The following is a 15,677-nucleotide window of genomic DNA, read 5'->3' as shown; positions in this document are numbered from 1 at the left end:
AGGATTCTATAGCTCACACTCTAAGAATAAATGACGAAGCGCTGCTAATCTCTGCTGATTCATCTTTCTAAATTACGTAAATGACAGTTTCCGTGCCCTTAGATTCACGCCTGCATCTTTCAAATATTACATCTATGCATAACAATCACTCATGCTGCGCGATTCAGCGTCTAGCTATTACAACCACATTTTCCGACAAGAGCTGTAACTACTCTCTAAACACGAATAAGCATATAAGGGAGTAAAAATGGAGTGTCATGTCCTCTAGTGCACTCCCGATCAGAAGCAGAGTATGATGCTCAAGCCCTGGCGTACGGTCGACCACAACGTGACGTCACAAACACATGACCGAGCGTGAGTCATCCAGGCACCCCACAACTATCACAGCTGCACTAGAGTGATATCTTTACGACTTCACTGCTCAAAAACTCATGGGTGTACTGGGTCGTGACGTCATTTTGCTCAGTGCTTAGTGCTTGTGAAGGAAGGAAATCAACCGCGTTGACAAGAAAAATGACTGAACCCTGCCCGATTCCCTCTAGTGGGTATGTGCCATTTACCCAGAAAGAAGGAGGAAATGGTCGAGAAAACAGCCGCGCCATAATTGGAATATTATGTATCGTAGCTCGACGTAATGTGAATGTCCAAGATGCTATTGCGTTGTAGAATTCCTTTTCTCAATCTTTATGTCGCTGTGCAATCACGCCGTCAAATCGTTGTGCGTCATGCGATGACATAGAAACCATGAACTATTATATCCTTTACTGTCGGAGGTATGCTCCTCAAACAAGAAATTAATTGATAATTTCTCTTGCTCGCTTAGGACTGTCGTTTACAATTCCTGAACCCCTTTTCTTTGGTGCAAACCTCAAAGGGCATGACCTACACCAAGGGTATGAAGTATTCTCGTATACGTATAATACTGCGACCCGGAGATTTGTTAGCGTTTCTCTGTCTAGATTATACTTAAAAATGTTATTTGCATTTCTTAATTCTTCTTTTTTATTGATTATTATTCTTATCATCTCAAAATGTTTTCTAAATTAATTTAGCAACACTAATTTTTAATTAATACGTTATATATTATGCAGTCAAAGTCGGAATCATGCATTCAATTCTTACCCATGCACTGAACTCTGGCCGTCCCTCACTGTAGGTATGTGCCATATGCACAGAGGCGAAAATAGGAAGAACTGAAACCGCTGCCCCTGGAGTCGTAAACGAGGCGGGTACACATCGTCCGCTGAGGAAAATTTTTTTTCCTTTAATCTATGGGGAGGGAGCAAATATATTTAGGGGAAACTTATGCTCCGCATTTAGGGTCATGGCGGGACACTGTCAATGTCTCCTCCCTGGAGTGCCTTTTACGACTTTTGTTTGCGTTCATGGGCTTTTCTATTTGCCTAGCTAGTAATTCCTTAAATTTGCCTCCCTTTTCTCACACGTAAACACAGGGTTAAGCTACTACAGGCTTATTCTACCACAAGCACAAGAGCAGCTTGGCTGAATCTTAGCAAGCATCCCAAGTTCCACTGTCATCTCAACCTACCTAGCTGGCAACTGTTGCCACTCCAACTGCTACCTACCTGGCCATGTCATGTGGACCCATTAATTCACACATCTGATTGACTGACCAATCAGTTCCCGCGATGTCACTTTCCAAATACCACCTGCAAGAAACGTTCCCGCGTTAAAAGCGAAATCTCCAGAATACATTTATCCCAGATCATCGGATTGCACAATACGAGCCCACCATACCACTGTACTTCATCATCATTGCAAGTATAAAATTTTTGAGAGACAGCAGCAGCCAAACGAATGACGTTTCAAGTGTGAAAGAACTGTTCAAATGTTCCTTCGCAGGTGCGTCGTCATCCCAATCTAGCGCCTCTGACTTCCTTGGACATGACCATGAGGACACCTGGCCGAACGTCAGCTGTGCCACCTGTGCGCTGGTCGGCTTCTCAGGTGAGTTGAGGCTTGCACAGCTGCAAGAGTTTCGTGTACGGCTCTGCAATAGATCAGCTATAAATATATGTTACAAATACCTGGCATTATTTGTTGAAGGGAGAACATTGAATTGGTGATATGTGACAAGCAATATTGTGAAACTAGTTGACAAAAAGTTCGTTTCTTGTGGTGCGCATAAAAAAAAAGACGCCCGGAACTGAACAAAAATGTGTGCTGTTAGCATCATCTTCGCAGCGGCATTTATGCGTGTGGAGTGGGCCACTGCATATTGCTACTGTGTGTACTTTTTGCGCCAGATTTTCACATGTAAGGTTTAATTCCATTTCCTTAGGTCAGCTATAGCAGTACATGTTCCGCTTGACACCGATCTATTCATTTTACTGAGCGACAAATTATGAATGACTTTGCCGACGGCGCTGCTTCATACAAATATGTTTACTGAACTATACGAACAACCAAACGGCTTGCATATGTTGTGAGCACTGCAGCTGGCAACATCTGCTTGCAAGAACCTGTAATGTCAGGGATTACGCCTAGCAACAAGCAAGTGTACTGCAACTATATTGGCGGAAACTTTTATCGGGTCGCTCTTCAATAACTGACGGCCGAGATTAGTTTACATGTGTCACTCGTAATAGATTTCAGCATAAAGTCAACGGGCGTGGTCTGTCGCGGCTGGGACGCATCACCATGCTAAAAAACGTGACTTTGAAGAAAATGTATTTTCATACATTGCAAGCTTCATAACGTATTCCTTTTAAGTTCATCCGATGAATTCTCTGTGGTGTCACCGCCTGCTCTGTATGCGAGAGGGTTCAATACCCAGTGTACCCACTGGGATTTTTGTGCGCGTATAAGCTTTCCGCCCTTATCCTGACTGGATTATGTGTGATTAAATAATGGCCATTTGAAGTCAACTAGAGTGGACTAAACCAAGATAGTTATGGCGCCCCTTGGCAAAGATGTAATTCCGTCTTTAAACGGATATCGTCGCCGCAACACCCTTGCTCTTTAGCTGCGTGAGGCCTGTTATCGTGGCGTACTGAAGCAGTTCAACGTCATGAAATCAGCATCCGTCGAATGCATCTTATTTTCAGTTATACTGCGGCCAGCACGGCACAGCACAGCATCATTTTTTTAAGGCTTGCTCCCAAGATCCTCCTCCTCAGGGATAGCATGTCGCATGCAAACGCTCAGCAGTGGGAGGCCGTTTCTCAGCTCCGAGTCAGGCGACTTAATCCGGGCTGTTTAACATGTCCTGTAAATCGCTATAGAAGCCAAGCCTCTTGGCCACTAACGTGGCTAAAGCCACCCCACACTCGGAATCCATCGACAGAAAAAAAAAAAAGTTTTTCTCCTTTGCCTCCTTGGGCTACATTCGGTCCAGCTTCCAATCCCAGCGCCATTGCAGCCGCTGAGAAAGAGAAGGCATGGTTTTCTCTCTTCGGTATGAAGGAGGTTTTGTTGCATCGCCTTTTGAAGTGCGCGGTTTGGGTTTCACGTGGTATCAGTGTCAAAATTGATTTTAATGTAGCCTCTGTAGGGAGCGATGTTTCTGAAATCTAAATGCTATCACGATTACTATTAATGGGTAGCTACATACCTGCAACTATGAAGATCCGCCTAGCTGAAGTAGTTGGAAAGGTGGTGGTTTGAATCCTTGTTGTTAGCTTAATATTTAATGTGTTGTTCTTGTCTCCTGACACTCGCAATTTAACAATGACAAGCCGAAGAACGCACTGCTCTTTTTAACACTGATACGTTATTTTTTCATCTTAGAAAATTTGTAAAAACACTCTATGTGTTGCGCGCTTTTCCTTCTGTCTCTTTCTAAAACAAGCGCTAATCAGATACAAGTACACTGAAGACGAACAGAAGTTCGCGTGTAGCAATACGGCACCGTCCTCTAATCAAAAAAGACCACTTTCATTAAAACCGACCCTTTCTAAGCTTGAAAATACAAAATAAATGAACAGGGGTGTCATCAATGGCCAGTAGCTAAGGTAAGACGTGTGCGTAGACATAACTCATTTTTGTTTTTTGCGCGCGGATCAAAGAGGCAGCAAAATGTCTTCAAAATGGCAGCAACCCACCCTGATTCGGTAAGAATGGCATAAGATTTCAGTCTATTGGCGGAAAGATTTTCAAACAGTTTTTTTTTTTTTTTGCCTATAAATGCGCTTCTTGCTGCCGTGCAAACACCAGCAAGTAGAAAGCACATTTACTGATCACAATTTCTGATCATACTTTCTGTACACGAGGCACATCAGACAAGAAGGGCTTTCGCCTTAAAACACCGACAACGATAATTACAGCGTAGCAACTGCCACGCTTGGTGGCGGTAATTCAAGAAAAATCCGGTCTCGTCTCGGGTGCGATAAAAGGCGGTCAAGCCACGTGCCGACTGCGATAAGTAAAAAATAATAAAAGCTATTCCTATTGTAAATATACCAAAGCTGTAAAACAAGAACACGCTTTAATGTCAACCACAGTTCGCATGTGTTTGACATTAATGTTGCCGCGTTTCCGGCTGTGCATGGGAGCCGGGCCGAACAGCAGCTGCCGCTATGCACGGCGTATTCAAAACTTGTAACTGCGTCTCAACTGACACGTTTGAATATAGACTTTCCATCGCGCAAGTAAACAGACTGACTCATCAGCTTATCAGCTGATCCTTTATGTTCCTGCCCTGCTGCCCTAAACTCATCTACTTGACTATTTTTCCATGCGTTCAGGGTCGACTAACTAAACTAGCGAACTGAGACTCTAAATAGGAGATTTTAAAATAGTTCTGCTTGTGAGATCTAGATATCATCAGTCCGCAATGCATACCTTCGACTCTTGGGTGTATGCCACTGACATCTGTGAATTAAAACTAGCAAGGCAGATAATTCATTTCACCAATCATGCAACTACCATCCTTGCAAAGTAGCCACCCTATGGCCATGACACGCTGTCTGTACTCATTCTAATTTAAACTAACACTTCATTAGGAAAGCTTTCTTACTTTGCCCGCATCTATCGTTTGCTGCCTGTTAAGATTATTTTGATCACAATCTTCTGCGCCGTTTCTGCTCTTTTTGGTCCTTTCTGAACTTTTCGTATTGCTGTGACAACTGTTGAAAGGGCATCTTTGGTTTCCTTGCGTGTGCTTGATCGCAGGCCATCTTCTTGGGTCCGGCATGGGTGACTCCGTAGACGCGTCCGAGTGCGTCCTCCGCCTGGGCCGCGCGCCGGGCGAAGGTTACCACCGGGACGTCGGCAGCAAAACAACCTTCCGCCTGTTGCACGCGGACACGTAAGGACGATTTTTCCATTTTAAATGATATTACAGATCTCGTTGAAATCGTAGGCTTTTTTTTGTTTTGTTTTCTTTTCTTTTTTTGCAACACAGCTTCTAGTGTAGACAGCACTGCATCGCGCTCAAGAAAGACAGAACCTCTGAAAGCTATAATTATATCATTAAACGAATTCCAACGAGTGGCGTTTGCTTAAACATGATCAGCGAGTAATTTTGTGTAAACTAACTTTGAAAGGGGTTTCCTGAACACAAAAATTAGGAGATGCCTGCTTCTAGGAAAGAGAGCCATGGCTAGCCTTGACCGCCTACTAAAGAGCAGAGACATTACACTGCCAACCAGGATCCGTATAACTCGTGCTGTGGCCTTTCCAGTTGGGATGTATGGGTGCGAGAGTTGGACTGTGAAGAAGGCTGACCGCCGAAGAATTGACGCTTTTGAATTGTGGTGCTGGCGGAGACTCGTGGGAGTTCCTTGGCCGGCCAGAAGATCAAATCAGTCGATATTGTCGACCATAAACCCTGACTGCTCATTGGAGGGTTAAATCCTGAAGCTAAAGCTCAACTACTTTGGTCATCTGATGAGAAGAGAGAAGTCGCTGGAGAAAGATTTGATGTTGGGAAAGGTTGCGGGTCGCTGGAGAAGGGGTAGGCAGTGAACGCGATGGTTAGATTGCATCCTTGAGGCGCTGCAGATGAAGTTATGTGATGTCAGGAAGATAGTGAGAGACCGGAAAGCGTGGCGTGACATGGTCACGAAGAGTCGGGCAAGACTGAACGACTGAACTGAACTTAACTGAACACAAAACAAAATCAGCTGTCCTGACTTTAGGGCTGAACTTCTTAGTGTTGCAAGCCATATGTCTTAATTGGCGCTGGTGATAATTAATCCACCGCCAGTGTTTTAAGTCTGAAAACAGGTACACACAGGCATAATACCCTTCATTCTTGCTTGAAACGTCATTCTTGCGTGAATTTCTGTTACCTTTCAGTGTAATAAACCACGGTACACTGTGTACACTGTCGTATAAGATACCGCGCGTTTCCGATTGTGCATTAGATGTGACAACATAAGCACTCGGTTATAGTTTGTAGTGGTGCACATCTGCTGCATTAACCGCAGGCTTCACGACCTCCTGAAGCGACGCCGGCGACCCGAGCGCTTCACCAGTGGGCCGCTCGCCTCCGACCACCTGGTGACGTTTGGCACGCCCAGGAAATCCACTCCTGCCTCACTGAGGACACGGCTGGAGAGCGTCGGCGGGAGTGGACCTCGATTGCTGAGTCTCCGGAGGAGCGCTGAACACGCGGCCGCAAAGAGTCTGGCCCAGCACGCGAGTACTTTAGGGTGAGCCTTCGCTGCGTCGCGCTTCAATCACTGTAAAGTCTGGGGGTCACTTGCCACTGCATTACTGATACTCTAAAGCTTTACACACGAGGCGTAGATCCAGCCAGCAGTGCGAATCTTCTGCGGTGCAATGAAGAGAACAGGCTTGTGACCTCTGCAATTTAATGCGCGGTGCACGCCCCCAGTGCACAGTCGCGATCCTCTTAATAGCTCTAAGCGTTGGGCAGCCGCCTGCACATATGCCGAGTCTTGGCCAATCGACTCGTGCGCATTCGTTGCATAAAGGTTTTGGCACAACTTCAAGCCATTATCGTGGGGTGTACCGCTGCCGCTTACGGCATACAGCGCGCTACACTTCCGCACCCGTTGACTGGTCCCTATGCGGCGAGAGTTCTGTCCACCAGCTGGGGCCACTAAGGCAGCCTGCTAATATGCACTGACGGATAGTGTTACGCGGTAAATTGTACGCCATACACTGAACATTTCCAGTGGGGCTTGGTGTATACGCTGACAGGCGTCGGTCGGTACCGATCAAGTGCAAAATGTGGAAAGACAGCCTTGTTGGTCTTGGTACGACGAATACATATAAAAACACAGGACGAAGAAAGGAGACAGACGCTCGTCCTGAGCCTGTTTCTCTTTCTTCGTCTTGTGCTTTTAGCGCCGAAATGCGTATTCGAAGTGCAAAAATTCCCAGTACAACCTCACTTCTCACTCAAAAGTCCTCATGAAGTTGTTGAGAGCGTTGCAGTGTCAGAGGTCATATAGGTTTGAAGCAAACCCTGTCTTTGTGAGGGTTAATGACCGTTCATTCACGGACGGGATGCAGGACTGTAGATAAGAACACGTGTCTGCGCGTTTACGCCAAGGATGTTGCCTAAAAGCACGAAAGCGTAGACAGATATCAGTGCTCCATCCGCCTGAACCGTTGCTGTTTTTCGTGTCTGTGTTCATTACGTCGGTATAAGTCAATTTAAGCATCGCAGCTCTTGTAAAGAAGGCCACGAAAAAAATTGCAAATCTACAGGAATTGCATCGTACAGGAAGAACGGACATTGTACATGGAAGTAGCAGACGCATATAAACGCACAGTCATGAGCAATATGGGAAAAAACGAAGTTTGAGCATTGATTTCTTAATAACTGAGATGCACAGTTTCTTCACATTTTCTAACTAGTTTCTCTTTGGATGCCTAATGTCCAAAAGTCGTCCTCGTTTTTAATAGACACATATCGAGAATATTCGCAATTGTGTGCTGAAAGTTTGTTCCTTGTCATGTTGCTTATGCCTGTACACCTTATGTTCCATCACCGTCCATCATATCGATGCCGAGCTGCCACAAGTCCAGTGCTCCTGAAGAATTTGAAAAACAGTACAGTCGGCAGAAGCGTTCATTTTTTGCTCTGCTGGGATGACAACACGCTTCACGGGGAGCGCCTTGACGATCTGCGCATGCGATTCCATCTCACTGCGGAAGAGCGTCTCATTCATTCATTCATTCATTCATTCATTCATTCATTCATTCATTCATTCATTCATTCATTCATTCATTCATTCATTCATCACAGCGAGCACCTAGTTTTGTCGCTCAACGCGACGCAGCGTTCACATCTCAGACCTCTAACACACCCATTTGAACTGGTTAACTAGCCTCACGCTAGGTGGAAGAGGTAATCCGACCACACCGTGAGGCGTATCCGATTAGTGTTTCCTCTATGGATGGCACCGCCGCAAAGAGCAGCACCAGTAGGTTAGGAACTCTTATTTTCGCTAGTTTTTAGCGTTTCTACGGCCGCGCTTGGCACACGCGTATAATGTTTATGCAAATATCATGTCGCGTATTTGAAACGATTGTATTTAGGTTATAGGACGTCCCTTTATAAACCTTCCTTCCAAGGTCAGTGTTCTGGGGCGTTTGAGAATATTTTCTCCTTGCAGGACGCGTAGTTGCGACTACAGCAGTGTACACAAAACTTCTTTTCGTTGAGCGCTTGATTATCCTCTTCTTGCCGTAGCTAAACACGGAAAATACCACGACAGAGGATCAAGGCTCTATAATGCATTTGTATTCGAAGACTGTGGATGGGTCGATCATGTATATCACTCAACATCTGTCGGCTGAGCTTTAAATCACACAATAGCGAGTTGTCGAACACATGGAGTTAATTACCGGCTCTTTGTTCGGCCAGACGAGGCGACTCATCCCTGAGAATCCTGCAGTGCCGTCTCCGTTGCTGTCCTTGCGAACGACGCGTGACTCTGCGCTCGGAAATTAAGTGATTTGACCACAAAGGATATGAAAGCTCCTACTTGTTCAGATGTAGGCGCTCAGATAACTAAATCAGTGATATAATGTGTTTACAAGGTTTTAATAAAGCAAAAGCCTTACTCGCCTATGTTGTTGCCGGAAGTGTCGGCAAAATGTGCAGCCGGAAATTGCTATCCTCGTGACCTCACCGTATATCATGCTTCGTATGACCAGAAAACGTCGATCGCATTGATGCTTTGTGTTACCGCCAGGAGTCGAACCCCGTCCCCCCGATTCTCAGCAGAGCGCGCTAACCACAACTACGCCGGGCTCGTGAGCGCTACTTAGTAATTCTCCTTGCGTAAGGACTCCTTAGGACTAAGAAAAAAGGTTGAAATTAACAAAATATAACGCTGCTTTCGAGTATATGCTGACGTCAGTGGTTTGATGACATCACTGAGGCATTTTCATGATCATGAGTCTATTACGTCATACGTCGAAGACGTGGTAATGTATGCAACGTCAGGGGCTTGGTGACGTCATACAACCAGTCAATCAGAACGCCGTGTCAAACTGTACTGTACATGCCGCGAGACACCGACCTCTGCCTGGAAAAAAAAATTGAAAAGATCCGAAAGCTCTTCAGAATCTGCAGCGAAGAAATGCGAGAGCCTGATCGCATTGCTGCAGCACACGGTACATCGCGCCTCTTGTCGAACACAGCCAGCGTTCCGTTGAACACACCAAAGTTCACCGGCGTTCTATAATTGGTTTACAGGAAAGGAACGACGCAGTGTCTGCCACTCCCGGAATCTCGCTTACACATCTTGCCGAGACGAGATTTTCACCACAAGCCTAAAAGGGTTTTCGCCTTAAAACTTGCACATCGTCGAATGGTAGCATCGCAGGTCGAAGAGTGGCTATATCGTGTTAACGGAGTTAGTAAACGTTAATAAATCGTCGGTTAGGAGTCAACAATGTCGCGGCAGCGTTAATGCTTTCACATTATCCCAGTGTAGTTTCTGCAGTGACATTTTTTTGCCGATAGAGGTCGCAAGATTTGAACTCGCATGTCTCCGCTCCTTACGAACGCCAGCAGAATCGGCGGAAAGCACAACAGAATGTCTTAGCGGCGCACCTAACGGCTTCTGGAGGTGCAAAGAGTTCCTGCGGCGAGGCCTCGCCGTTGGACTACTTTCCTTAAGTCGTGGCCTCGAATTTGTCAGAAGGGCTACAAAAAGTAAAGGCGAGCGAGGTCAGTTATGCTGAATACATCATGGTGTTCCTATCACTTTCTCAAACCTAAATGCGCGTAACACATTCATGTGGTGCGCGCCATCAAGTTTTGTCCTGGTCGCTGTTATCTTTTTTTTACTTCCGGAAACAGTGCGCAAAACGAGGCGCAAATGCCTTTCTTAGTACCTGTGCACTGAATCAGCACATGCTTTGTGAAGCCACTAGATACATTCTCTACATAATATGCATCATAATTCGTTAGTGAACAAAAGATTGCACATTTTTTAGGTACCAACTGTCGGGGGCAGAGCCGTCAACTCTCTGGTATGCTATCAGACTGACGGAGACGATCGGCTGCCAGTCCCTCAACGTGTTTGGAGTGCCTGAGCCGAAAATATGCAAGTAAGCGGAAATCATTTTAAGAACACGCTACTGATAACTGAGAGGAAATGTTCTAAGGCAGCCTTCGTGCCAGGCAAGGAGGCTTATCTTAACCTTTTTGCAGCACTGTATGTACGAAGAATTTACTTTATGTTTTAACTGTCAGCCGCATGATTTCCTCTTCATGGTAATGTCTTTCTGATTGCAATTAGCTTGATAATATCATTCCAATTAACTTTTAAGGGAGGTACAGGGGTAGTCAAAAGTTCTCAGACCGCACGTTCTGCTTCTGGTCGGTATAATCTGGCACTTGATATCTCATTAAAGCTGGCAATTATTTCAGAGGTTAGAGTAATGCTTCTTCTACACTCCACATGTATTATAATATTTAGGGTCGTCGTAGCTGCTAGCTATACTGCTCAGAAGCAGACCCTGTGGCCTGGGAATTATTGCTTATCCCTGTGCATACGTAGTCTGCACTTGCATACTGTACTTGCATACAGTCATACTGTACAGGCTGTACTGTACTGTACTGTACAGGCTGTACAGGCTGCCTGCAAGTACAGGCTGTACTGTACTGTACAGGCATACTGTACTTGCATACAGTATGCATACAGTCTGTACTTGCATACGTATGCATACTGCACGTATGCATACGTAGTCTGCACGTAGTCTTGGTTTAGTCTGCTTATGCATAATATATATATATATATATATATATATATATATATATATATATATATATATATATATATATATATATATATATGTGTATATTATCTCGAAGCAACCTGCAACTTCCCTAGAGCTTTATAAGTGGCATTCATATGAATATCTTACCGTTCAGCGAGAAAAGTAATTATGTTGTATTTCGCTTCCAAATATAAAGCGAAGCCAATCGTTCAGGAGCTTCTCAGTTAGCATCCACTGTAGAACTGTGTAATGACGTTGTTATTGCAGAGGCGCCAAGAAAACCTTGTAATCGCGAACTGGGTACGCGCCATTAATTTGAGAAAAGTTGCATTTAGACGGCATAGATGTTCCACCGTGCCCCAGGAATATTTGCCTCTAAAATGTTTCGTCTGTAATTTCAAGTTTCTTACTGCACACTAGATGATTTAGGCTAGGCAGCCATATACTAATTTTCCCTAGTGCAAGTCGGAAATTAGTGATAATTACGAAGTGAGCAGTAATAATTGATCACACCCAGAGCCTTCGCGTCGATTGAAGTCAGTCGAAGGTCGCCAATCAAGCAGCTAACAAATGAACGAAAAGAGAGCGGAGATGCGTGCATAAGAAAAGAAAGAAAACATTTGCCGCAAAAAGTGGAGGGACACTGTCACTGAAAGAGACACAAAGAAACAATGCAAAAAAGAATACGGGCGCAGTAACTACTCCCTTATGTCGGTCACGTGTACCGTCAGACGTATATTGTCGTCCAAATTTCGCTCCTAGCTCTCTGTCTCAATCTGTTAATTATCCTCTAGCCGAGGGGCTGCAGCCTGGAAGTGTACGTGCTTAGCGACACAGAGCCCACCCAAACGCGTTGCGCTCGCGAGGCCCAATCGGCGGCTTAGAAGGTCGAGATATGACGGCTAACGTAATCCTCGATGCGTAGAGGGTGGACCTCACTTGCACTTTGGAACTGCCATCTACGACGAAGTTTGTGCCATGGGGCTGAGCTGGAACGAAATCGTCGGAGGCGCCAGGGAGAAGGAGCTCCTGCTAATGCTGTCACCCAGCCACTGACTCACGCCCACTGCTTGACTATACGTCACTGCCTATAGTTTAGCCTACACAAGTCAGAACTTGCGATAGGCGACCAGAGTTCGTTTTATCTGTTGTTACGTGATGCTGCAGGTTTTAACACATCAGACGGGAGCGTTGATATTGGGCTGTGCGATACTTTGTCTATTTCGTCTGCAGAATGTCGACCGATAGTGCTATAGCAGAAAACACGCAACAGTGTTAACAGAACACAGGAAGTCTTGTAATGGGCCATTTTATCGCATATATGTCCGTTCGTACCCGCTGTATATGAAGGAAAAACGTGATCTATAAAGAGATTAGTTGTTTAAATTTGCAAAACTAAAAACACTTTCACGCACATTATTATTATTTTCTCAGTGTCTGCTTTGCACCATCCTGTCACGTGTACAATACGAATTCTCCTGCTGTACTGCAATCAAATTCACAGAGTACATTTTGGTCTCGTACATAGGCCATTGATATGTCTGGCTCTCAGCCGCCGTTTCTCCTTCAGTTCCGTTCTTCTTGCTGACTTCAACACTTATATAGTCCCACTTAGTTGGAAAAAACTGCAGAAAAATTTATCTTGCCACAGAAGAGAAGTAATTCTGTGCTATTTTCATTAAGAACCGGTTGTGAGTACAGCAATTTAAGAACTAAACAAAATTATTATTGCTGTGTAGTTACCGCAACAGCGTGCTGCAGAACTAAAGATTACATAAAAGTACTACTTAATGTGCTACAGAACTACAAAAAAATATTACAGAAGTGCAAAACAGTGTTCCCTCAAAAAAAAAAACAACAACTGCACAGTATTTTGCTGTACTTAGGGCAGGGTCCTGTATTGTTTTCTATTGGGGCAGGATTCCTCTCCTCTTAGTGTTCAAGGCTGCTTGCATAAGAAGGTCCATCTTTTGTGCCTTCTGTAATCATGTGATGTACAAGCACATCCTAAAGAAAGCCTTCTGGTACTGCAGGAGACATCACAACGAGCTCTCGCGCTCTCTGTTCTGGGAGTACTCGTCTCGGCCGCAGTGCATCGATGGCCTAGACGCTGGCCACAACGAGGATCCGCTTAGGCCAGATTCCAGTCAGCTTAGCCTACTCGACCGCAGGGCGCTGGCCGGTTGGCTCCATTCAAAACCTTCGTCGACTGTGCAGTTTATGGCGCCGGCCTGGGGCCCCTTACAGCCCATTTCAAAAGCCTCAGCTGCCACATGACAGCCAAGGATCTCCATTGCATCATCACATCTAAGCGCCTAGCAGCGTCCTAGCAGCGTCCGAGTACCAACGTCCGAGGCACATCCCGTGTATGAGCAACTGGCACCGCGGTGGCAACTTCCAGCTTCCCTAGCATTGGTGTCCTGGAGTAGTGCGTGGTTGCTCAACGTACGAAGCAAGCACCCCGAGTGTTTTCGTGGAGAGCAGTCCAAAAACCTTGTGCTATGGTTACATGCGGACAACTTGCTTCGTAAACGGTGCAAAGTTCCTCTTGTCGTCCCAACCAAGTGTAATGTGCTACGCCATTGTGGGAAAGGACTCAGAAGTACATGGCTCAAGGACTTACCATGAGAGATCTTATGATGGGAACTGTCGATTCTTGCTCCTTTGCTGTGCGATCTTTCACTCAGACGTGCTCACCCCTTGATATCGCACGCAGGCTGCGCAGTTACTGACTGCAACTTTTATAAGGGAACCGAAAGCTTGTGGCTCATAAACAGTTTCGTTTAGCTCTACCACAATGACTATGTAGCCACGATTTTGCTTTCCTTAGATATTAACTCTAAATCAGCGTCCACCTGTAGAACATCTGGCCAGACAGAAAAGTCCAAGCAAATGTGTTTTCCCTTTATTCCTCACTACTGCAGCATTTACGTTCTATCGGGTTTCTCCATCTCGTTTTCTGTTCACCAGCGTGTGTATATGCAGCACACAGTCAAAGTGAGAAAAAATTTCAGTTTTGCTCGCATAACTACGAGACAAAAGTTTTAGCATACCTGAATTGACGACCTTCTGCAAAATATTTACCCATGCAGTGGCCATAGTGGAAGCCACTATATGTGCGAAAAGACCTCCAGATATTATCGGGTGCACTTAAGCTCAGCCTTTAAGGGTATGACATGATAGCGTAGGCTATACCAGCCACATAAAGTATCGCTTTAAACAAACCGTATGAACGCGCTTTCGTGTCCTAGTGGTAACGTGAATACCAGGGTCCGAAAGTCTGATTCTGATATCACCCTCCAATTGGAAAGGAGAGCCCCGAGTTCGCAATGTAACATCAGACAACTCTACATCCAATTATTGCACAGTCATGCCAGCTGACAGCCAATACCTGCGAGTGCCATTCTCGTGATTTTTCGCTCACAAAGTCGAAGTCCGATTTTCTTGCACGCTATAGCATTCCAATAAATTTTAACATGTAATCCTAATAGCTGAACACCCTGAAATTTCTTTTTCTCGTAATGCTGCATTCGGCGTGAGTGTTGGAGCATATTTTAAACTGCGCATTACAGTACTCTTGGGCAGCGCAAAATTATCATAATTAGTTGAAATTAATTATTAGATAATTCAAATTTGCTTGACGAATATTCCAGCTTGTTACATTTTCATCATAAAGGAACGATTAATAACGAAATCATGGAAGTTTATACCTTTCATCCCTTGTTTTCATTACCTGCGAAATGACAGGCTAAGAGCGATACCCTGCTCCCTCCCTCCCCTGTCCAAGTGGCAAGCATCAAAAACCAGTGCGACACAGCCTCCCGGCGGAAAGCGTAGTACTTGTCAGTTTTCATTGCTTTCTGGCGGTCAACCAGTGGAAAATTATGCTATTTTCTCACACATTACATATATCAGTGGAAGTTTTGGAACGAATCCAGATTTAACATAGCGAAGCTTTATTAAGGCCACGCCACCGTGGCTTGCTCCTTAAGGTGGTAAACTAAGCAGGTGGACTCGTTCAGGCTCCGGCTGTGTTCCTATAAAAGTGAAATATAGAACGTCTATGTGCTGTACGAGGCCAGTGCACCGTAAACGGGCTCGAGATGCTGGCAATATTCTGTGTCCAACGTTGCGAAATCTCTCGCAGCATGAGTATGTTCTGAATGTTAAACCGAATAAGCCAACCTATACCGCAATGTCGGCTGGCTGTTACAAAATTAAGTCTATAGAAAGCAACAAAAACCACACATAAGCTTCTTTGTTTTCTAATCTCCGTTTCTTTAATGGCAAATTACACTTGTGCCAAATTCGATATGCACAGTGTAACATAGAAACTCCTCCAAACTTCGTGACTGCGAATGAATGTCATGTCATGTCAGCGTCTACAGTGCGTGCTTTTTCCTGTGTGTGTGTGTGTGTGTGTGTGTGTGTGTGTGTGTGTGTGTGTGTGTGTGTGTGTGTGTGTGTGTGTGTGTGTGTGTGTGTGTGTGTGTGTGTGTGTG

At 45.1% G+C, this 15,677-nt stretch overlaps 1 protein-coding gene across 1 annotated transcript in view; it reads left to right on the top strand.

The window, feature by feature from the left end:
- LOC146188863 (alpha-N-acetylgalactosaminide alpha-2,6-sialyltransferase 5-like) overlaps positions 1-15,677 on the top strand; it is a 22,878-nt gene extending 7,201 nt beyond the window's left edge. The window contains exons 3-7 of the mRNA XM_084603930.1: positions 1,864-1,968; positions 5,134-5,269; positions 6,393-6,617; positions 10,390-10,503; positions 13,209-15,677. Coding sequence (XP_084460056.1) covers positions 1,864-1,968; positions 5,134-5,269; positions 6,393-6,617; positions 10,390-10,503; positions 13,209-13,452 — 824 coding nt within the window. The 3' untranslated portion in view covers positions 13,453-15,677. The remainder of the gene's footprint in view (positions 1-1,863; positions 1,969-5,133; positions 5,270-6,392; positions 6,618-10,389; positions 10,504-13,208) is intronic.

Source organism: Amblyomma maculatum, chromosome 5 (genome assembly GCF_055883805.1).
Source record: "Amblyomma maculatum isolate TAMU_Amacu chromosome 5, ASM5588380v1, whole genome shotgun sequence".
Lineage (NCBI taxonomy): Eukaryota > Metazoa > Arthropoda > Arachnida > Ixodida > Ixodidae > Amblyomma > Amblyomma maculatum.
The sequence above is the reverse complement of the archived record's forward strand: the minus strand, read 5'-3'. Positions and strand labels throughout refer to the sequence as shown.